Genomic DNA, 24,225 nt, shown 5'->3' with positions numbered 1-24,225 from the left:
TAAAATATTGACAGGTAAATGAGTCTAGATTTCGTGTATCTAACAACACATTTATGTACTTATGCCGTGCATATATCTTCATGGTATGTAGATGTGGAGTTAGGAATATTAAATCTATACTTCCCTAAGTTCACCTATCTTTGATATTTTGTCCCTCGATATTCTGTCCTCAATGTTAGTATGCAACAATATTGTTGGTGTCACTATTGAATAGTACAATCAGCAACAGGGCATACTTTTAATACCAGCCCTTATCTAATCCATGAATCAGGCTTCTTGAGTCTAGTAATTTAGAGTCTGACATGTCTCTTTTGGGTCCATTCCATTCACCCAGAGCGCGTTTCCAAACTGTATTAAACCCCCAATGATTCTGTCCTTGGCCCATCCCATGTCTCTGCTTTGTGTTGTCTCCCTCACAAAGCACATCATTTAAGAAAGATACATTAAAGATGGTGACTAGGTATGCGCATGGCAGCTGTTCTGAAGGAAAAGAACCTCTGCAGCATACAACAGTTATTAGTATAATTTGCATCATTTTGGGTAGCGTAATTCTGAAAAATTACTGAAAAATTAGTCATATTTATACAAACAGCATCGTGCACTGAAAAAATTACCTGAACAGTCTTTTGGGGTAAAAATGAGATTCAAAAATGTGATTTTGAGTGGAGATCCGGTTGCTTACTTTTAAAACACTGTCGCTCGCGTTCAGATTTTCAGTTTTGCATTTAATAATTACTCGAACGATATGCTGGGGTAAAAAAATCTACATGAAATGTTTGTTGGACACCCATATTAAAGGAACTGACACTCACGTTCAAAACACTTCCATTCCCATTCAAACTTGTTATGTATTAAAAAATGTCCTGAATTGTCCACGTGGGTAAAAAAATCTACCTGCAATGCCAGCTCGCAAATTAACAGCACAGTACATCTCATGGTAAAATTTCTACCCGAAATGACATGATGTGAAGTAATGGTGTAATCTCAGTAATTTTGTGTGGATTTTGTTTCGCAATGTTACTAAAATTAAGCCAAGTACTCCGGCTTAATTAAAATTTGTCTGAGGCCTAGTTATTAGAATGCAGAAAAATCGGCATACAGGGCCCATTTTCTCAATAAAAACATAGACAGAGACATCTAAGATTAATGCAGAGACCAACACAACCAATCTAATGTTTCAGCTTTTATTTCGAGCCTGGTTCTTGGTCCTGGGGCCTTGAGTCTATGTTTTGCAGTATCAATGAATTATCTACATAGCGAAGGCACTCATGTGGCTATCTCTCCCTGGACGGTGGCGGTTAAGAGACCACATTAAGATATTGTTACTGCATTCACAGAGCACAACCTTCAGATTATGACAATGAAGGATTTTAATTTAATGAGGATGAGTCCTTTCGTCTCACTTTGCAGTCTGTGTGAGTGATTTTGTTTTAATAGAAAACTGGCTTATTTCTACCAGATCAATCTATAGCAAAACACCTGATAATGAGTCACAGAGCTCAGAGAGGCCTATCTCAGTCCTTGGTTTAATGTGTCGTCCAGGGCACAAGTCCTAAAATAAGAAGTGTGGGGACGCTTACGTCACAACAGGAAGTGACGTCACGAAAGGTGGCTTGCACCATCAGACTCATTGCCTCCCCTCGCTCACCCCTTAGATACGATTGTATCAGAGAAGCCAGCGCATGAGCAGTGTTCTGATGAGCTCCGATCTTGCCCCCGAGAGGCCAAAGAGTGAATGTGTGGCTATCTGCTCCAGTTATCGAGCTCCCGGTAAAATAAGTGGGTGGACGCCGTCCACACGTGTGGTACCCCGACTCGAGCCCTGGTGTCGTCCCTTGTACCATAACGTTGTCTCATGAGGAGGGCCTCTTCAATGGGCCGGGACCAAAGAAGAACCAGAGTTCAACAGGCTGAGAGAATCATGACCATCTTCACGTTTTGTAAGATGCTTCTCTTCAATAATGATCGTCCAGAAAACATAACATATGTGAAAGTAGATTATTTTTAGAGACAGTCCACAAGGAAACAGATAATATGTATTTCAGACCTCTCTGTATTGGAATTTGAACTCCAAATCACCCAACCAGAGCTCCATCTTGGGTTCAGGTATGCCCCTGAGTTTTTTTTAGGGGGGAGGCAACATTCTATTCTGTTTGGTGCAAATCACCAATTTGATGAATGACCTGAACAAATATAGCTTTAAAGTGAAATGTAAACCATTCATTGAGAAACGTTAATTGTTGTAGTTACTACTACAAGAAGAGATAATAAAATTCAGTGCATATAGATGAGCAGTTTCTCTAGGGTTAAGCTCCGTTTTCACTGTATAAAGTTGCTTCGTATGCTGAGGTTCATCGGTGAATTTCACCTACTGCTTTATTTTCGTCCCTCAGAGCTCCCGCTAAGCTGCTATCCATAATGCAAAAAAGAGCTTTGAATAATAGCGTGTCACAAACATAGTCACATCAGGGCCACAGGAAGTCCCCCGCCCCCAAATGCCCAAACCCGCAAATAATACACAAACAACGTGTTAGGTTTGGAAAAAATTGCTGCAGGTTTATTACATACAACATATGTAATGATGGTGGGTTAGCTTACGGGCGATCCAGGGCAGGCCGCATTCTCGCCACCTGCCCGCCTGTTGAGCCAAACAGCACAGTGGCGAACCACCCAACTGCTGTACAATTAAAATATAAATACTGACACGCCCCTTGTGGGGCGTGACTAGGCAAACCCCCGGTTGCACAGGCCCACAACCGCCCGAAGGACTACTGGGGCGCCAACACGAATTCCTGCACCTCCCATGAGGTTACAGGTTAGGCTCTGGCACCCCTATGTGCCCGCTGAAGTACATCGTTTACACCTCTCTTCTTCCGGATCGCCCAGTAACTCCGCCTGCAACGATAAATGAACACATTAAAATCCCCCACAACCCCTTCATACTGACACTCTGGGTTCGAGGAAGGGTGGGAAAAGAGTGTCCTGAAGAGCCCGCGATGGCGTCCGGAGCGGCAAAGAGGTCCTCGGACAGGGTCCACGAGCTTAAGTACCCCTGGAGGCCCCTCCCTGCCACCCCGGACGTGGAACACCACCAGCCGCCTCCTCTAACCAGGGAGGAGGAACAAGCTGGACATCCTGCTGGGGGGGCGGGACAGCCCTCTGAGACTAGGAGCCCGCCCTCTCAATGGCCACTGCGTGGCCTCGGGCAAGCGCATAGTCACATCAGGGCCACAGGAAGTCCCCCGCCCCCAAATGCCCAAACCCGCAAATAATACACAAACAACGTGTTAGGTTTGGAAAAAATTGCTGCAGGTTTATTACATACAACATATGTAATGATGGTGGGTTAGCTTACGGGCGATCCAGGGCAGGCCGCATTCTCGCCACCTGCCCGCCTGTTGAGCCAAACAGCACAGTGGCGAACCACCCAACTGCTGTACAATTAAAATATAAATACTGACACGCCCCTTGTGGGGCGTGACTAGGCAAACCCCCGGTTGCACAGGCCCACAACCGCCCGAAGGACTACTGGGGCGCCGACACGAATTCCTGCACCTCCCATGAGGTTACAGGTTAGGCTCTGGCACCCCTATGTGCCCGCTGAAGTACATCGTTTGCACCTCTCTTCTTCCGGATCGCCCAGTAACTCCGCCACAGCCCGTGCGGTGGTACCCGCTGCCGCACGGGCCCCCCACCATTGCTACTACACTTTACCTGCCACCTATGCTCAGAAGTGCTTCCTCAGATCTGGGAGGGAACAGGACTAGGCCCAGAGGCGAGATGAAAAACCATCTGCCTCGAATAACCCCAGCTCAGCAGAGCTACACACCAGTCCACGGACAGGACCAAATGACGGGGGACGCTTTACAACTCCAAAAATAACCCTGGCTCCTGACATGGACAGTACATGCCTGAAGGAACCAAGGCCCCTCTGCGTCTAATATATGGGCCCCTAACTGCTGAAAACCCTCTGTAACATACATAGGCGTTCCCGCACCTGCCACGGGAACTCTACCACACAACCTTACATAACGTCAGAAGACTGCACCCCGGCGAAATTACAGCTACTGCTGCAACGCCGTCCTCTGCATCCTTATAGAGAAGGTGTGCTACGTCGCACACTTGTGCTGCTATACACCAAATAGCACAGGGGCATTGGCAGCAATGATACATAAATACTATGTAACTTGGGCGAAATCCCACCCTATGCTAAAGCCAGGATTTATGAGTGCTACAGCAGGCATCGCCTGCCCTCTTGTGTTTTAGTGTGGGAGCAGATTAAGCCATGCTACCACTACGATAGCTTGTCTGTAGGTTGACTGGACATCCTGCTGGGGGGCGGGACTGCCCTCTGAGACTAGGAGCCCGCCCTCTCAATGGCCACTGCGTGGCCTCGGGCAAGCGCATAGCATTCTGCGAGATGACGCAACTAAAAGCATACGGGTCTTCTTAGACATGTTATAGAGTTAGTGACCTGCAAGTGAGTGGTTCCTTGTGTCATAGGTCGCTTCCCCCTCGTTGCTGTTTGCATCCCTCTATAATAAATTGCTTAGCAAAATGTAACCACTCATTTGTTCAAGGAAAAAAACGATTCCGCCGAAATATTTGGCATTAAAAACACCAACATAACTGTTTACTTGAAAGCATGTAGGATAAATCTGCTGCGCGTGGGCCTGCGTCACGGAGAGCAAGTGAAGGCAAGTGGGGGCGAGGGCAGCTGAAGCCGCATGGACCTGCCCTGGAATAAGTTAGGCTGTAACAGACAGAGGGGGTTAAACTGCGAATCTGAAGCACAGCGCGGGCAGTGTGGAGCAGGGTGACACGGGTACAAGAAGTTCCTGTTCAGGCAGCAAAGTCCAGTGCACACGAACAGGCGCATATTGTAGAGGATCCAGCACAGGTAAAGAGGGGATGCAGGGCCGGGAAGAGGGAGGGTGTTAGGAGAATGGAGGAACGACGGGGGGCTGCAAAGGGTAAATTGAGCTTCTCCGATTCACATGCTTTCAAGACTTGTTGATCCAAACAGACCACGATTTTTTCCAGCAAAAAATCAATTAAGTGGGTACTTATCTATGTCATTATTTATAGGTTACAGGATCAATACTCACAGGAGCATGCCTGTTCCATTCGTTCACTGACAGCCATTTGACTGAATATGATTCAGAGACAGAGATGCTCCCTTGAATGGCATCATTAGAGGATGCAAGATGGCACCACAGATGTCGCGAGTCCATATTCCAGTCTCATAAACTGCACCCAAAGACCTAAAGCAGACATGATGGCAGGCTGAACTATTAGAAATGCCAATAATGACACCCTAAACGCGATACAGCGCAGAAACTCCTGTGAGTGTGCCTGGGATGCTATCTGCAGCAGTCTGCGGACATAAGAGAATATTAACATGAGGCAGGACTGGGAGACAGCTGGCCTGTCCAGAGTTGCTCTGATGGCCTGATGAGTGCCTCTTTGAGCAGCTATTCATCCCTTATCTTACTGACAACAAACCTGCCCGCCTTGAGAAGATGGTGGAAACATGTCGAGCGACCCTGCTCAGTCACCACAGCCCCAACCTGAACACAGCAATAGTTACGCACCTGGAGCCACCTCCCAGGTCCTGGGGGGTTTTAAATGGAGTCCGACTGTGCAAAGCACTCGCACCTGTGCTGAGAACCTATTCTATGAAGGGGTCTCCTTCACACCTGTGATGGTGCAGTGTCATGATGAAACCACGTCACACGGTGAGACCGTGTGAGTAGGCAGACCAACTATAATGCGCTATGTGAAAGTGCCATCTTTGTGAGAGGTGTAACGAAAGCTATGCAAGTGTTGTGCTTCAAGAATGAATGTTATAGGGTGCATAGTGTGTTTGTGGCCTCTGCTGTTTCCATTAGGGCCTGTTTAAAACATGTTTTCGTGAAATGCATTGTGTTGCTATACATTTGCTGTGAAAGCCTTCTTCTAATCAGTATGTCTGCATTGCTTGACTGTAAGAAATCATAATTTTCAAATTGTGTCAGTAGATCTTTCTCTTTCCTCGCATCATAAACACAGTACTGATGGGATTTTGTCTGGAGAGGTACAGAGTGTGAACAAAACACAATGGGTTGGAAGTCTATCAAGGGCAATTGCTATTGGTGGATACTATTTGCAAGAATTAATCCGCCGTCTCCTTCTGCTGTACCCTCGTTTCCATTTCAGCTGCTCTTGTTAAAAAGATACGCTTACACAGGATACCAATAATATGAACAAAGGTCACCCTCTAATCCCAACTCTCCTCCATGTTGATGTTTTCCTCAACAAACTTAGACCCAGTACTTTACTCAGCTACTACAATGAAAACAATTCCACATTATGTACAGTCTGAACCCATTTTACTCAAACTGAAAGTACCTATTTGATCACAACCCTGTTCAATCATCAGCTAACCACAAACATAAATGCTCCCTGTGGTACTAAATATAAATGGAAAAAGAGTACCCGTAGAAATATATATCCGAAAGTAAAGTGCTACCAGAAGAATTTATGAGCACGGTCTGCACAAAGCCAAGACCTTTTGCTTTTAATAAATAATATATACTATACATACTTGGGTGTTAATCCATTGGTCTGCTGTAGTGTCATTCACGTTTTGCTTACACCCACCACAGCGTACAGCCTGGAGGGCAAGTCAGCCCACTTCACTTTTTAGCTTACCTGACTGTGGGTGTGTAACCGGGACGGGTGGCCCCCGCCCCCTGTGCCCCGGAGTGAGCCCGTAACTTGTGACCCCCCCCTCTTGTTTCCACAGGTGTCCGGGGCCCCGACATGGAACAGATTTGAGGAGAGGTATAGCTGCGACGATGAGGATATGGACCACGGGCCCTTTAACTGGCCAGGTGTGAGTAACGAGGAGGAGGAGCCAGTACTCGCCATAAAGGACGCCCATCCGCAGGACCAGGTGTGTCTTTACACCGGATGAGCGGTCAGCGAGTGGAGAGGAGAGGCGTGGAGCAGAGAAGAGAAAGGCGAAGGGGAGAGGAAGGAGAGCGTGGTAGTCGGGGCGCAGAAGGAAAGAGTCGAGTGGAGAGCAACATCGGAGGCGAGAGCAACATCGGAGGAGGAGGCGAGAGCATCATCGGATGAGGAGAGGAGAAAAGGAAAGACGGGCTGGACGGAGGAATCACCGACAGAGGAGAAGACGCCGGGAAGCCGCCGGATCGGATTCCTGAGGAGAGCCGCGGGATCTACAGAGCCAGGAGGCCAACGGACCCACGCATCGCCCAGCCACTCCCCTGGAGGGGCGTGGCTAACCGAGGTGCGTGACCGGCTAGCGGGTTGGGTGCGGTACAAGAGAAGAGGAGTCCCATAGCCCTAGTGTAACCCCCTGATACACGTCCCTCACTATCCTGGTACTTCCCCGAGCACTAAATTGGTCCTCACCCCTTTCCCCGAAACTGGTAATTGTTTTGCGCCTGTACTGATATCACCTCTTTTGTGTCACCCCCTTCGGTGGAGCCTGGGTCAAGACGGAGCCCGAGGAGAGGAGAAGGCGGAGCCCCACCCGAAGACGAGAGGAAGGAGTGCTAAGCAAGAGTCGGCGTGAAAGAAGCAGGTCACCTAGAAGAATCTACACCAGGAAAACCTGTACTGATCGTTTCTTCAGCTCAATAAAACCTAGTTTGACCACAACAAAGACTCGTCTCCTGCCTTTCCCCACCCAGCCGATCACAGGGTGACAGCATTCTGTTCTTGGACACAGGACACTATGCACATCTATATAATAAGTAGACCCATTTCAGTGCTAGGGACTACTGATGAGATGTGTGCTTTTACATAAATACACACACACACACACATATATATATTTTAGGCAATATTTGCTTTCATACGATGTATGACTTCATATAAACACATTCACAAACAAAATAACTATTGTCAAATCATAAAGATGAGCAGTCAATATTAGTATTATTAGTTTGCCAGTGCTTGTTTAACTGTTTGAAAACTCAAGAAATCAACCTAAAAAAATCTGAATATTTCATGATCAGATTACAGATGCAGCAAAACCAAATTTTTGCATCAAGGTGAAAAAAGTTGCAGACAATTTCTCCAACAAAGTGCTGGAAATAAGAAATGGATTTGATTCAATCTATGCCTCCATCTGTCTGACAACGAAAAGTTAATTGTTAATCAGAAAATATATTTTCCTCCTGGAGCAATTTCCATCTATTTCTTCCACTATCCTTATGAAAGTGTTGCACGCAGTAAACCCAGCAAACCATCTCAGTTTGCCAATGGTCCGCTGCTTCCGTTGCTTGTTAAATAACACCAATAAGTCCTCATCCCACACTGTTTGTCCATCGTAAATGACTCCCTGGAATTTGTCCCTAATGCTCTAAAAATTGGGCATATTCGAGGTCTGATAAAAAAAAATTACTCTGATCCCTTCGCTATGAAGATCCATGAGAATTGTTTCTTAAACCAATTAATTGAGTATACCCAGAGAATTTCCCCTTTTTGGAAAGTTTTTGCTTCAGTGACTCAGTGAGCAGTCCTCAGGAACCGGTTTCAATCAGTACGTCTTACCAACTTCTCCTCTAAGAAAATGGAATTGACTTGTGGGTTTCCCCAAGGCTCCTCCCTCTCCCCGCTTCTTTTCAATTTGTACCTCTTCCCTTTAATCTCCTCCTTGCGAGAAAGGAAAGTTGGGACATATAATTACGCTGATGATCTTCAATTGATTTTCGATATCAATCTTTCTCCATCCTCCATGTCTCATTTTCAAGACACTATGATTTTCATAAGTGAATGGATGAAGGAAAATCAATTTAAGATCAACCCTGATAAAAATGAGCTCATCCTCACTGGCGGGCTTGCTAATTCCTGAAACGACAACTTTTGGCCTCCTTTTCTGGACGACCCTCCCCTTCCGGTCAGCAGAGCCAAGAGTTTGGGCATAGTGATAATCAATGACCTGTCCTTGAAGGCTCAGATCAGCTCGGTGGTCTCTGCTGGGTTTTATCAACTGTGTAGAATTAAGAAGATCAGCAGATTTATGTCTCTGGAAGCACTGACCTTAGTTATCTTGGCTTTGGTCATCTCCCGACGGGACTATGCCAATTCACTTTATGTAGGCATCCCGGCTTACTAATTCAGATGCCTTCAGCTAGTCCAGAATCAGGCAGCTAGACTGATCTTTCGCCAACCTAAATGGCATCACATCAGACTACTGATGAAAAGCCTCTATTGGCTTCCAGTGGCCATGCGTTGTGTATTTAAGTTGGGATGCACTATTTTTAAAGCACTCCACTGCAATAGTCCAGCCTTCATCTCCTCCAAGACTCTACGTTATGTCCCCACTCATAATCTCCTGTCTGAATCTGTTAGTAACTCCTACCTTTAAACGAAAGAAACATGGTGGCTCTCGATTTGCAGTCTTCTTAGCCACCCAGTTTTGGAATTCGCTCCCGTGGAGCTGAGGTCGGTCACCTCTTGTGCACTGTTCAGAAAACAGCTGAAGACCTGGTTGTTTTCCCAGGCATATGACAACTAGGCCTCTTCCTTCCGCTGCTACCTTACCTCCACTCCAGCGCCAAGAAACCGTGTGGTGAACATGCCCTTGATAAATATCTTTAACATAACATAACAGTGATTGCATTGAAACCACTCCCCTCACATGTGGTCAAAGTGGATTAAAAAAGTATTGGAACTGTGATGCTGCACGCTTGGGAGGGGGTGAGTGAGTGTGATGGCGAGGCCCAAGGCGCGGTTAAAAAAAATCTGTAACTTTTTTCTGTCTTTTCCCTTCAGATAACTACACATAAAATAATGCACAGCTCAAATAAAATGTACTTTCAAGTTAAGTTAGCCAGTGGTAAATGCACTATCATACATTATGAAACGTCTATTGGGTAATGCACTGCAGAGGTCTGTGTCTGTAACCAGAGAGCCACAGAATGTAATCCTGGTTGGTGCAATGGAGAATAGTGACTTGTCTATGTTTAGTGCTATGAGGTCCCAGTGTGCGACAGAAAGCACTGTGAACATGTAAGCCGTTATTTTAAACTTGGATCACACACAGTATTAGATAAGCTGCTGCATAATGCACAAAACGGTTTAGGATACAGTGCTCACAAAATATAGATTTTAGTACTACCAGACTGTACTTAGTGCAAATTGTTTATAACTGTCAAATAAAAGCACACACTCCACAGTTCAGCTGGTAACTCCCTTGCAATACCACTCCAAAAAAACAAAAATCTGTGTCCTCGGGAAGCTTCAAGTGATTCCATCAATTAAAGCCAATACCAGCTTCCAAGCACCCTTTACATTTTCACCTTAGTCAGTTGTGCACATTTAGATTTCTTCCAGGGAAGCACACACCCCGGCAAGAAGGCTTGCTCAGCCGTCTGCCCCTCCCTTGTGTTCACAGCAGAGGAGACTTCCTGGCTTACGTTTCAGCCCAAGCATTTCAAGTCACCAAACGAACCCTCCTGGAACATTTCTTCTTTTCACAAAAGAAGGGGAACTGTTTTTCTTAAATGAGAAAAGTATGGGCATGTCGAAAAGTATGGGCATGTCGTACCCCTCAGATCCAGCCCACTTTGGCCACTAAAAAAACACACACACACACACACACCCACACACACACACACACACACACGGTAGGGGGGATACAGGCCCCCAGGGGCACAGGAACAAAGTCGTACTCTGGGGGCTGGAGATTATGGGCCAGATGTAGGTGGCCATTTACCGGCCGGTAACGGCCGATTTCGGCCGTTACCGACCGGTAAATGCAAATTGAGATGTAGGGCCCTGTATTTTACAGAATCGGTAAATTTACCGATCGGTAAATTTACCGATTCTGTAAAATACCGAATCGGTATTTTATCATATTCGGTCAAATTGATATGTAGGTGGGACTCTTCTGAGTCCCACAAGCATTACAGAATCGGTATTTTACCATCAAATTCTATTTGATGGTAAAATACCGATTCTGGTGTGCATGCACATGTGTGCATGCACACCTGTGCCATATGACAGGCAGACCTGCCCTTAGGGCAGGTATGCCTGCCACATGGCACCCGAACCTTTTTTGGGGGTGCTAGAGGGTGTCAAAGTGACACCCCCTGCACCCTTGTCAAAATCGGTATTTACCGATTCGGTAAATACCGACCGGTAATGCCCCATTCATTCCTATGGGCTTCAAAGCCCATAGGAATGAATGGAGCATTACCGGTCGGTATTTACCGATTTGGTAAATACCGATTTTTACCGATTCGGTAAAAGGGAACATCTGGATTCCCTACATACCCACCCCTCACATTTACCGATTGTTAATTACCGAATCGGTAAAATTCGGTAATTTTCGGTAATTAACAATCGGTAAATGTTACTTACCTACATCTGGCCCTATATGTATAATGAGAACTTCAGGCCTTGTGCGGCAGGGATAGCAATGCGATGTCGGGCGTTGTGCTTACGAAGAATAAGCTGTAAGGCATGGAAAGCTCATTGAGTCCTCAGTTATCTTTGCATCTTGGTAAGTTTAGTATTTGTTCAATTATAATTGCAGCCAGCACATGAATGCAAAGAGAAAGCACCAGATCGAATATGCATCTCACGCATGTAGTGGGAGAATTGGAAACATTTTGGAAGGCAAAGAAACACACTTCAGTCTTTATTTGAAAGCCATATGAGTGTTTTTAGAGCTGTAGGAAGATGTTTGTGGATAGATGTATTTAAATTAAATGATTACCTGGTTGCATTTTGCAGAGGAGATGCATGAGATGTATAGGCCGGTCTTATTTATTTTGAAAAGCATTTGTTAAGGCCAATATGCTTTTAACTGTGGATTATTATCACACTGCGTTATATTATAATGGATATTTTGTTACATGTAATATCACAAACTACGGCAGTCACCAAGGGTTTTCGTGTTGGTCACTCATTCTGAGAAACCCTGGGAGTAAATGATTAATTTTAGCCTGTTTTGAGAGAAATTATATATTGTTTTGACAATTGTAGTTTGATGCATATTGTAACTTTCTAACTGTATGCATGATAGTTTCCAGCTGATGTGCACTCCAATAGGCCTGTGCTGCTTATGTCAAACCAGTGGAAAAGGTTATAGGTTTTACTCGTTCATGGCGAAAGGTAAGTCAGATTCCATAGGTTTGATCTGTTTATTATGAAAAGGTATGAGCAATCCAGTAGGCCTGCTTACTTATTTAAAAGCATAGGTTAAAGGCAATGGGCTTGAGACCCACTCAATCAAATTATGAGGATGCACTATGTGGGAGAGGTTTTTTTTTTACGACTGTAATTTTGTACATATTTGTAACTTAATGATGGTAAACCTACTGTTTGCCTTGTGGGAAACCTATGCTAAACATAATAAACTTGAGGTTGTTCTGGTGAAAAGCAATGATAAAGGCTATTGGCTGAATTGGTTTATCAGCAAACGTTATTTCAGGTGTCATAGCAGCCGCGGCCCATGGAGGGAGTTCCGTGGGGCAGACAGGGTGGGGCGGCGGAGGGCAGGATGGGGGGGGTGGTAAACATCGGAATATAGATGATTGCAGGTAACTAAACAATTACATTAATAAAACGAATTTCGTAGCGCGCCCTGCATCGCATTTTGGGTTGCAGGGCGTGCAACGAAATTCGTTTTATTTAATTTAATTGTTTACTTACCTGCAATCATCCATATTTCGGTGTTTACCACCCCCCCACTGTGCCCTTCTCCCGCCCAGCCTGTCTGCCCCACAGAACTCCTTCCATGGGCCGCGGCTGTGTCATAGTTCTCATCTGTTTATTAAGAAATGTCATGACAAAATCAGTAGTCCCTGATGTATTTAATATGAAATGCATATGTTAAAATTATTAGGATTTTATGGCTGGATTGTATTTGAACCATGTTAAAGCCTGCAGACATGTATTTTGTTACTTGAAATCTCACATATTACCATTTGGTGTTGATTACCCCAGGTGCAAACCATAGAGGTAGAAGACTTTCCATTTTTCATGTCTTCCATTTATACGTCCCCTTTCATTTCTTTCTTTCGCCTCTTTTCATTTTCTAGAACTCGCTACAGCACCTCAGACAGTGCTAACGTGTGCTCATTCCAGCATCCCTCTCAGCCACAACCTCTAAGCTAGGTGACCATTTTGGAATGGTACTGTGTATTGTGTATTACTGCTTTACCAGATAGGCAACACTGTTTCTTAATGTGGGCGTCATTCTGGAACTTTAAAACAACAGTACACTATGAACAATGTAATTGCAAGCTGGGCACTTGCTGCTATGTTTAATTGGATCTGTTAATGCAAGTATATGCCTGCCATGGTTAGGTGGCAGCATGTTTTCTTTTTTCTGGTTTTATTCTATTAATTTATCTTTATTATGTTGAGTTTGTGTGTGTTTTTTTCATAATTATGTTGGTGGCTGAATGCAAGAATAAGTCAGTGGATGGATGAATAGATGCAGGAGTGAAAAGATGAATGACAGTGTGCATGAATGATGACCAACTGAGCACCTAACCAATCAATGAAAGCACTCTTTTATTCATAAACTAGGCCTATTGGCACTGTCACTTCAGGAGAGGAGATGCGGCTTTGCAGCCAGACCTGTTGACTTTAGAAGATGGGAGCCAGGCTCGAATCCCAGCCTCAGTTCAACATTCTGTGATTCTGGGCAAATCACTTAATCTCCCCAATGCCTAAAAAATCTGTAACATATTCTGGTGCTTAAGGAAAGCACTCTAATGCCCTTGGACCAGGATATATAAAACTGCAATAAATACATAAAAATGCTAGTTAAAATAGTGTGATCCAAGCCCAGAAAGGGGAATCCAGATGCTTCAAGGCTAATAATGCAGCAAATGTTTACACAGTAGTAAGAACCAACACATTACGTAGCTTTGGTCTATGTACTTACTGGAAGGGTTTCTGATAACATGCACAGCAATGCCCGAAAATGTTAGATAACATTGCAAGACCTAAGAGTGTGCCGCAGTTTTCTGTACTGATCAAATGATCAATTACTGGCCCGAGCTCCCTGGTGTCTACAAGGTTTTATTTACTTTTTAGGCAACTTTCGGTAGAGTGTGACTCAAACTCACAAAGGAGTTATATGCAACATTGATTGAAAGTGGTGAACATTTAATACAATAAGTGAAATGAATAAAGGAGTCAAAACGTAGTGCTAACATTCCTCATACATTAACATTTAAGAAGAGGGAAAGGCCTAACAAAAACATGTAGTCAAAAACCTATACGTTGATATGTATATATATATATATATATATATATATATATATATATATATATATATATATATATATATATATATATATATATATATATAAATTCCGCTGCTTTATTTATTAATTTCAGCAACAATACATTGTGCAAAGTAGCAAAGTTATGACCCATGCTAGACTGATGCAAAATAATCATAGAAAGCCAAGAATCAATCATCTTCAGGAACCCAGCATAAATCAAGGGTCATCATCCCGACAAAAGGAGAATAAAGCAGCAACACAATGTTGTGAAAGAAATCACGGAAAATACTACAATGTTAAAAAGTTTGTTTGAAGAAAAAATGTCAGCAAAGGTGGAAAAAAACATGGTGTACAAAAAAATGTACAAAAGTGACCAGAAGAAGAGTAAGCAGGTCAGCTGATCCCCAATGCCTATGATTAAAAAACTGTTTATCTCCTCAGAGAAAGTTCAGAAATTGGTGTGTGTATCATGAGTGAGGAGCCAAAGTGGATGAATAGGAAGTGACTTACAGAAAAGAATTGGCCGGCCCTAGAGCACATTCACAAAACAAGACCTAGACCAAATAGACACATAACATTCAATCAATTACTGGTGTACCATCAAGTGCAAACCTTTTTGCCCAATACTCCTCTCTTTAAATTGCTGAGGTAGGAAGTACATCCAAATTATGCCATAGTTTAAAGAACATATGCCCGACCCCTTGAAAAACATAAACCAGTTGTGAGACAACAAATAACACACACCTAAGTGCCTAGATAGGTAAATGGAGGGAGTTTAGAAAAAAGTGTGTGTGAGCGAGATGGCACCTCACGGGCGAACCACCAACGGGAACCTGGCAGGTGCTCACCAGGATTGCCCTGATCTCATCATTGGCGCCATCAAGCTCAAAAGAAAGATGGGGGTCCACAAAACAAACAGAAACAGTGTTTGTGAGGGAATGCAGTGTGTGGGAGTAACAAACAACACAATACGTGTCACACAACAAATACGTAAAAGACCACGAGCAACACGGAACTAAGCTTTATTCTGTCACTTTCGTGTTGGTCGCGGGGTGTTAAAAAAGTGCGAGTGGCTAATACCTATCTAGCCATACTCCACTTGCTTAGAGCACACCTAAATGGATGAGAGAAACAAACATTTGCAATGCAATAGGTCTCGCATTTGAGAAAGTTTAAGCTGGCATTGTTCAAGCTATCCTGGCTGATGACGGCTGATAGCCAGGAACCGGTCCTGGGATGCTTGATTCCGGTCCAGGGAAGACATGGCTTGGCAGTTCAGGCTGGACTGTTCCCATGAGGCACAAAGTCAAGACTGATTTGCATATGGCCATGTCTGAACTGGGGTGGCATGGTGAGCAAAATAACGATGGATTAAACCCAGATCTGTAACTGGGGGTGAATGTTTTGCCATTGTGCAACATTCCGTCCATCATCTTGTGTGTTTTGCTGTTCGCCCAATGTGGGAAGGGTATGCCCAGACGAGGGTCCCGTGTTCACTTGAGCACGGAACCCAGGATAGCTTGACTGGAGTCAAGCTATCCTGGCTGATGACGGCTGATAGCCAGAACCCGGTCCTAGGATGCTTGATTCCGGTCCAGGGAAGACATGGCTTGGCAGTTCGGGCTGGACTGTTCCCATGAGGCACAGGGTCAAGACTGATTTGCATATGGCCATGTCTGAACTGGGGTGGTGTGGTGAGCAAAATAACGATGGATTAACCCTAGATCTGTGACTGGGGGTGAATGTTTTGCCATTGTGCAACATTCCGTCCATCATCTTGTGTGTTTTATTGTAAATGACAATGCCTTTTATTTATCTGTTTTGATAATTAACACAAAAATAAAAAGCCTTGCCATTTACTATGCTAATAGCTCAAACTCTTTTACATGCGAGACCTATTGCATTTCAAAGAAGCAGCCATTGTCTTGGGCTGCTTGGAAAGTAAAAATGCGCTTGGTGCACTGAATGTTGCAACCTGCAGTAAGAGAAACGCATTAAAGAAAATTGTGCTTACAGATTAAATAAGACATACTGTGTAACAACAGAAGTAAAAGGGTCAGTGCTCATGTTTATGTTTATGTTTAGGCAACTTGTATAGCGCTCAAATACCCTGGGGTGTCTCGGCGCTTGTGGAGTAAATCAGAAAGATAATCGCTGAGAGTGGGGACTACTGGTTGAAGAGCTAGGTTTTTAATTGTTTCCTGAATGTCATGTGTGTGGGGCTGGTTTTAATGAAGAGTGGAAGGGTGTTCCAGAGTCTGGCCGTGGCGACTAAGAAACGTTGGTCTCCCCAGGAAGCTTTCTTGGTGCGTGGGACAGGAAGTAGGTACGCTATGGAGGAGCGTAGTGATCTGTTGGGGGCGTATAAACGTAGTGATTGGTTTAGAAACTGTGGTCCAGTGTTATTGATTGCCTTGTACGCGATGCATAATGCTTTAAATTTGGTCCGGCTTCTGAAAGGCAACAATGTAGTTGGCGTTGGCGAATTGTAGGTGAGATGGGTTGGAACTTGGGGATGCCGGCTAGAATTCTGGCTGCCGAGTTTTGAACCAACTGTAGCTTGTTAAGGACTTTCTCTTGAGCATTCAGCAGGAGTGTGTTACAGTAGTCTGTTTTAGAAAGTATTAGTGTGGACATCAAGGTTTTGCCAGCGGAGGGGGGTAGGTATTATAATAGTTTCTTTATCTTTTTTAGGGTGTAGAAGGAGGAAGAAATGACCACATTGGCGTGGTGGATGAACAAGAGCTTATCGTCGAACAGGACCCCCAGGTTTCTGACCTTGGTGACGGGTTCTGGTGGAGGACCCAGCTTGTTAGGCCACCAGGTGGGGGACCACCCTGGGGTGAGGGTGCCGAAGATCATTACCTCTGTCTTGTCGAAATTTAGTTTTAAGCAGTTGCTCGTCATCCAGGAGCTGATGGCTAGCATTCCCTCCTGGAATCTTGACCCAACTGTTTCACCATCGTTGTGAACTGCTAACACCAGTTGGATGTCGTCGGCATATGAGGTTAGCCTCAACCCATGTGTTTTGATAACCCTGGCAAAGTCTGACACGTAGATGTTAATTAAGGTCGGACTTAGCGAGGATCCTTGGGGCACACCACATGGGAGAGCGAACACTGGGGAGTAGAAGTTGCCTAGTTTTACTGATTGGGTGTGATTGGTAAGAAATTAGGCTAGAAGGGCCCTGGCAGTGTGGTTGATGCCTAAGGAGGAGACACGGTCGATGAGGGTGGCGTGATCGAACGTGTCGAAGGCGGCGGGCAGGTCCAATAGTATCAAGACTGCCGCGCCGCCTTGATCTAAGATCATCCTGATCTCGTCAGTTGCCTTGATAAAGGCCGTTTCGGTTCCATGGCCCTTCCTGAACCCAAATTGAGTGTCATCCACGAGGTGGTTGCGATCGATAAACTCAGATAATTGCCTATTCATTTGTTTTTTTAAAAATTTCGATGTAAAAGGAAGACAGGCAATAGGTCTGTTGTTTATCGAGGCAGAGGGGTCGAGGGTAGGTTTTTTCAGGAGGGGTTTAATAATGGCCTTTTTCCAGACAGAGGGATAAGAGCCTGTGAGAAACATTGAGTTACAGATGTTGGTGAGAGAAGGAGATTTGTAACCTCATGGGAGGTTACAAATAAAGACAAGGCGGTACTAAGGAGGGACTAACAAGCCTATTAATGATTCAGAAGTAAGCATTCACTAAGGACAATGGCACAAGCCAATGAAAAATATGGGCAGAGAGTGGGTGGACCTTCAAGTCCATTCTCAAATACAGCATGCCTCGCAAAATAATGTATGAAGGCACGGTGTTTACCTCATAAAACCTGTGGAATGTTCACAAATCATCAGGCAGTATAAGATAGTATGTCAGTTAAGAATGCATCTTATTTTTAGTCAGATTGTGTTATGCCTCAAGAGGCAGTAACAAGGGAGACACCATTGATCTACATTGTCCTCCTGCTTCAAAGTGTGGAAGAGCGTGTGCTACCCAAAGAGGAACATTTAAAAGTGGCGACACGTGTATGGTGTGAAGAAAAATCTGAGTTTTTTTTCAGAAAGGACATAACTGAAGAAGAGTATGACTTCTAATTGAATTAAGAAAATTTCGACAAGTGTATTAAAAATGATGTTTTCCGAAAAGAAACAGGTATAAAAAGACCTTTAGAAGTAAAGGAAGACTTAACACAGCCTATATTATCAATCATCTTATAAAGCAAGGATTTTTGTCAGTATAATGAAAAAGATACTTAATATGATGTAAAGGGACAAAAGAGGAGTCTGGAGATTCCTACCACGGTTCACAATGTATATATGAAGGGCAGAAATAAATGTTTATTACACCATTAAGAATGTTCATAATAGAATTAGATTTAGACAGCCATTTACATTCAGGTTTGTTTATCACCTACTGTGTGTCACCACCACGAAGTTGTTTCTTGCTTACTCAACAACTTGCCACTTGAAATCAGTTTATGATGAGCTGTAATAAAATGATAAACTAAGGGGCACTGGTGACCTTGCATTTAATACAACTCCTGTTCTGTATGACACGTTTTCTTTATCCTTAATGTATATTAAGTTACAACGGGAATCAGAAAAGGCATCAGAGTGCTAAAGAGTAAGGACAGAATATAGTAATAAGAGCAAACATGAATCAATGTAGCAGAGGTCTGTATATCTTGAAAATTGTTATGTAATAATGCACCTATCAATGCATGCCAAACGTGAGTGAAGCAAGATAATACTGCATGGGCCTGATTCACAAAGGTAAACTTACACTTTAGTGTAAGTTTATGATTTGTGGGGTCTTTACGAACAAATTTCACTAGTAGTGTCTTTATGACTGCAGAGTCTCCACACTCCTGGCGGAGACTCCGCACATAAAAAAATAGGCCTGTCCTGGCCTACATTTGCAGGAAATCCCAGGCGCAACGTGGACTCTGCTACTTATATACATTGGCACAGTGCCTTTCTGTGACGAATACTTATGATCAGGGAAGGATACTAATTGTTCTCTCAGTCAGAAATGCAGTCGTTCTTTGATGTTTCTATGGTTTATGAAGTGTTCTTAATTGGTCGTAGCTGGTATGTCGGTGTACAGAATACGGAACAAAGGAACTACAAATAAAGCAATAGGCAACGTGTTAACAAAACATGAAAAAACCAACAGACAAAACAAGGAAAAATGCAACAAACAAAAAAATAGGCAAAAAAAACCAACCAACTCAACGCACTTAAAAAAACAAGTTAACGAGCAAAAGAAAAACAAAACAATGTACAAAACAACAATTTTAAGAACATAAATAATGCAACTCAGCACGCAAAGGGATGGATGAAGCAAAAAGTTAACAGATCCTTGCAGACCCCACTCGATCGCCCACCCCAGACCCGCTGAGTAAACCTAAACTCAGCAACCTTCCCGTTTCAATTTCAAGACAAACCAAGCTCTCTCTCAATGATCCCTGCTTTCCAGCTGTGTCTGCATAGCCTATTATAAAATGACCATTGTCTATATTGATCTGTTGTTTTGTAGATTTGATGTTGCTACATAATTTTCATATGAAAAGAAAGCAATGAACAAAGCTGGCAAAAGTCCCCTAACGAGGATACCAACTAAGCAACCAACAAGGCAACAAAAACAGAAAAAAACAAGGTATCAAACAAACCAAGAAATCACGAAATAAAGTAAGACACAAAAAACAAACATGAAAGACAAGAAAGCAAGAAAGTACGCAATAATCAAAGAGACAAATGCAGCTACAAAGCATCACATAAAGCAGCCAACAAAGCAACGAACACAGGTAAAAACAAGACAACAAACAAACGAGAAATACCAAAGAATATAGTAAAAATACAAAGTACTAAACATACAACCCAACACCCAAACTGAGGAGCAAACAAACCAACAAACATGACAACAATCAACGTGACAAATACAAATAATCAACAAATAAACAACTAAGAAAAATAATGGAGCAAACCGGTAACAAACCAGGAAACAAAGAAACGGATAAACAACCAAATCAGCTTAAAAGTCAACAAACAATACAATGGTAAAAGTGACAAATAAACTGAAAAATAAACCAACCAAAAAACTAACTAAATAACAGTTAAATAAACGAACAGACCAACTGTCCTGCAAACCAAAAAACACGCAAATAAATAACAAAGTGCTCTGAACATGAGACTCCAGTAACTGTTGCACAAACAATTTGTTTTCATAACATAGAACTGCTATTTTGATGCCACTATTTCTTTCCCACTTTCCTCCAGCCCTGTTCTCACACGTTTCACGTTGATGTTGAAGACCAAACCCATTTTGTTAAGGCCCAAACTCGTTAACATTAACACTTGAATAAACTATTAGTGTTATTAAAGAGTAACATTGTGCTTGAAATGTTTTGATAACTTTGAAAGACAGCTCAGTGAGTTGAGCACCTGCTACAGAGATCTTTTCTTAACCTCTAAAGGTCTTATTTACAAGCCTCTTGTGCTGCTGGTACGTCACTTTTTCCCATATTAAAAGTGACTCACCTGCTTTGCAAGGGTCTTGTAAATAAGCCCCTAAGTTTGTTTGGTTGTTTTAAACAGCACTAACATGTCACTTTGAAATCACTTCCGGCTTACCTGAGACACAGTTAGCCTGCAAAAAGTTTTTTAAAAAACAGCAGAAAAGTATTGACAGACTGGGGATCTATAGCAGGCTGTTCTAGTACTCAACACTACTAAACTTCATAGAGAGTAGTGATGGTAAAGGCGACCATGCAGAAGCTCCACCCATTGTCCCACATTCAGCTGCATCTAATGGTCCCCCTTAACCTTCAGCTTTACCATTCCTGGCCTAGGTCTGGCTGTTTTTGTGGATTTGTGTAAACACTTAGATTGTGGATGTAGCCTACGGGTCCCTGTGGCCATCTAGAGTCTAGTCTCAACAGTGAGCAGAGTGGCCTTGTCAGGTTTCTAATGGTGCCTGTCAGTGCAGCCATGACTGCCCGGCCACGGCACTGCTTGGACGGAGTCCTGACTCCTGACCAATGTAACCACAATCTGACCTGGCCACTTTTATGCCTGGGCTCATTGACAGTGGTTGGACGCGGCCATTGTAACCAAACAGACCAGCTCAGCAGTAATCAAATGCAACCCTCACTATCCAAACACTTTTCATGCTCAAGCGCCTAGAAGCAACTGAGTTTTGCATTGTGCATGGTGCTAGAAAAATAAATATAAACAGAACTTTGAGGACTAGGCCAGGGCCCAGTCACCACACAGGTCTACACGACCTCGTTAGATGGACAACACCTGTTATTTAAGTGCTAGAAGGCCACTGTAGTTCCAGTATGTAAATAGGGAATAAATATGATATATAGAGGGCACCGTCTGTGAGCAAGGCCAGACTTTCTGCCTGACAGTTGAGTGTACACAGACTCAGAAGTGTTCCTCGCAGGAACGGGGCCTGCCACCAGCAGTTCTGTGGTCATAATATAGAGAGCCTGTTAACCTTAATTTGCGTTGACGTTATTTCATTCATAAAGAGCATTCACCTCTGTTACTCCCCCGTATTCACCCCTCCCCTACGCACACAAACACCCTACTCAGCTGCTTCTCATGCCCAGAGGTTCACCTGCGTCACATGACGGAAAGCAGGCGGTGTGTCAAGCATGAATTTGGGGAAATATCGTGAAACATTCTGTGTCCCGCCCTGCCCCCCGAAACACCAACCTCCCATCTATCGCGTCAGCCCTCGATGCTACGCACCTTCGAACACGCCAATCACCGCGCGCCCACTGGAGCCACGCGCAGCCACCCATCGGCCACTGCTGACACTGCTTCCTTCCATCCCATCAGCCCCCGCGGTTTGTGGCTGCGTGCTCATACAATGGCAACATGTCGCAATGTTTTAGAGGCGCTGTGACTTTTCAAACACAAGGAATTACAATTTAAGAATAAAAGAATTTAGGCGACACAGAGGACCAGTGGCGTAAAAAGGCTGCGGGCCCTAATGCTGTCAAGGAACACGGGCTCTCGTGGTCAGCTTTGTCAGTGAAACATGCCCACAAGTTGGTTGCATAAAACCCACTAACGCCTCTGGGTCTCGGTGCCACTGTACCCTTTGCACTATTGGTAGCCAGGCCCTTGGAAAGTATGGCCGAAATGATTGGTGTATCCTGGGTACTGGACGCACTCCACGTAAAAGCTACTCTTCTTCCAGCTAGAGGAACACAGGCATCTGTTGCCAGATCACGCAGCGCAAGTCTGCGTTGATTAGAGCAAAAATAGCCTCTGCGTCATTTGTGGTACCCGTCGGTCAGTGCGTATGCCACATTTGCACTATTAATCTGTGCACAATCGCACTGCGCATAAACAGTGTTTATGTCACATGCGACACCAGAGCTGGTCGATTTTGCGCCAGTATTTACACCAACTGAGCAATGCAAAATGTAATTTATGAAATGGGCACTCGGTCCAATTGTCGTTTTTGCACTGGTCAGTGGATGCAACATTATACTACACTCCTGGAAAAAATACTCAGTGCTTGTGCAGCTTACACTATCAAGCCCTGTTCTGTGGCATTTTGAAAGAGCACACAATGCACATGTTCTGGATTTGTTATGTTCAATTAATCAAATAAAAGAAACAGAGCAGGTTCATATAAGGATGTAACAGAAAAGACCCCCAAGACCCATTTAGAGAGCCCGCCGCCAACCTACTGCAGTGCCTATAGACTGCCCTTATGTCCAAGTCCTACCCCGGGTAGCCTCAAATCTTAATTCCATTTTCTCAATTGCATTTTCGAGATCGGGCTCTTTATTGCTGGCACTTGTACATATTCTGCATTTCTGCCATCCACAGGTGGACTTCTCCCCGGGGCCATTGCCACACGGGGTTCGTTTTAATGAAAGGATGAGCATGAAACGGCCCTGCCAGTATCGAAAACAGTAACGCGTCTCTCATACATTCACAGCGCGGCTACTTCACATGTGAACAGTACCTGTCTTCTACAATCCCTGCCGAAAATGCTACCTTTTAATGAGGGGGCATAATGCAGGCTCTTGCGGCGTGGGGGGGGGGGGGGGGGCTCCGTGCCTCTCTGCGGGCCCCCATTCAGCCTATAGCCAAGAAATACAAATTGACGCCACCTTCCGTAACGTCGGACTCTTAAAATGCCCTTTAGGCCGCCGTTTCACACGTATACTGAGGGGACTGCTCGGTGCCCTGGCGTATTCACTTGCTACAGGGCAGTGCCGGTACTCTGCCATTAAGTTCTGACCCCCTGCCGAGAGGCTCCGGAGTTCCATCTTTCAGGTTAAATAAAGTGCCGGAACTGCGCGTCTGCCCTCTTAAGTGCGGGATACAGCCGCGCCTTGTTGAAATACGTGTGCACCCCAGTCCTGCAGGCTGATTCCGGGACCCCACAGTGGACCCCTCTGCCCCTGAAACACAATTGACTTCATTTTGTTCATTCTGACCCCGCTTACCTGTCAGAAGAGCGATACCGAGGCACACGGCCACCGGCAGGGGGCGAAGCCGCTTCATTGCCAGGCCAGTCTCCGGGGGATCCGGTCTCCAGACGGTGCGGGTGGTGGGTTGGATAGGTGTGCTTGTGGAGCCTCGGCGGATCTGGTTGCTAGCCCAGGCCGGGGCAGACGTCTGAGGTGGAGCTTGGCCTTTATTTGGCAAGGATGCTCTTCGCAGCCAGGGAGCTGGGATCCTCAGGGTGTGAAGAAGGGTGCGCAGGTGATCTGCTCAGGGGTCTGCCCGCGCGTGCCCTTGGAGCAGAGCTCGCGGCCGGGTCAGAGGGGAGGCTAGCTGAAAAGGCTCTCTGTAAGGAGGGGGGTGGCTATGGGGCCAAGGATGCAGTGTCCAGCCTCTGAGCTCTTGCACCGCGGGGGCGGGAGGATACACCTCCGGGGTGGGTGAGTGGGCTCTGCGCAGATATCCAGGGGTCCTGCCACACTCACAG

At 44.6% G+C, this 24,225-nt stretch overlaps 1 protein-coding gene across 3 annotated transcripts in view; it reads right to left on the bottom strand.

Moving 5' to 3' along the window:
- FLT4 (fms related receptor tyrosine kinase 4) overlaps positions 1-24,005 on the bottom strand; it is a 462,865-nt gene extending 438,860 nt beyond the window's left edge. For 2 of the 3 annotated variants that reach the window (XM_086931325.1, XM_086931323.1), the window contains exon 1: positions 23,741-23,937. In XM_086931325.1, the coding sequence (XP_086787451.1) occupies positions 23,741-23,798 (58 nt within the window). In that variant the 5' untranslated portion in view covers positions 23,799-23,937. Of the gene's footprint in view, positions 1-23,740 lie in introns of all 3 variants that reach the window. The other variant, XM_086931324.1, reaches the window with a different exon arrangement.
- Between the last annotated feature and the right edge of the window lie 220 nt (positions 24,006-24,225).

This window comes from Lissotriton vulgaris, chromosome 7 (assembly GCF_964263255.1).
Source record: "Lissotriton vulgaris chromosome 7, aLisVul1.2, whole genome shotgun sequence".
NCBI classification, from domain to species: domain Eukaryota; kingdom Metazoa; phylum Chordata; class Amphibia; order Caudata; family Salamandridae; genus Lissotriton; species Lissotriton vulgaris.
Note: the sequence above shows the minus strand (reverse complement) of the source record. Positions and strands in the feature narration are given on the sequence as shown.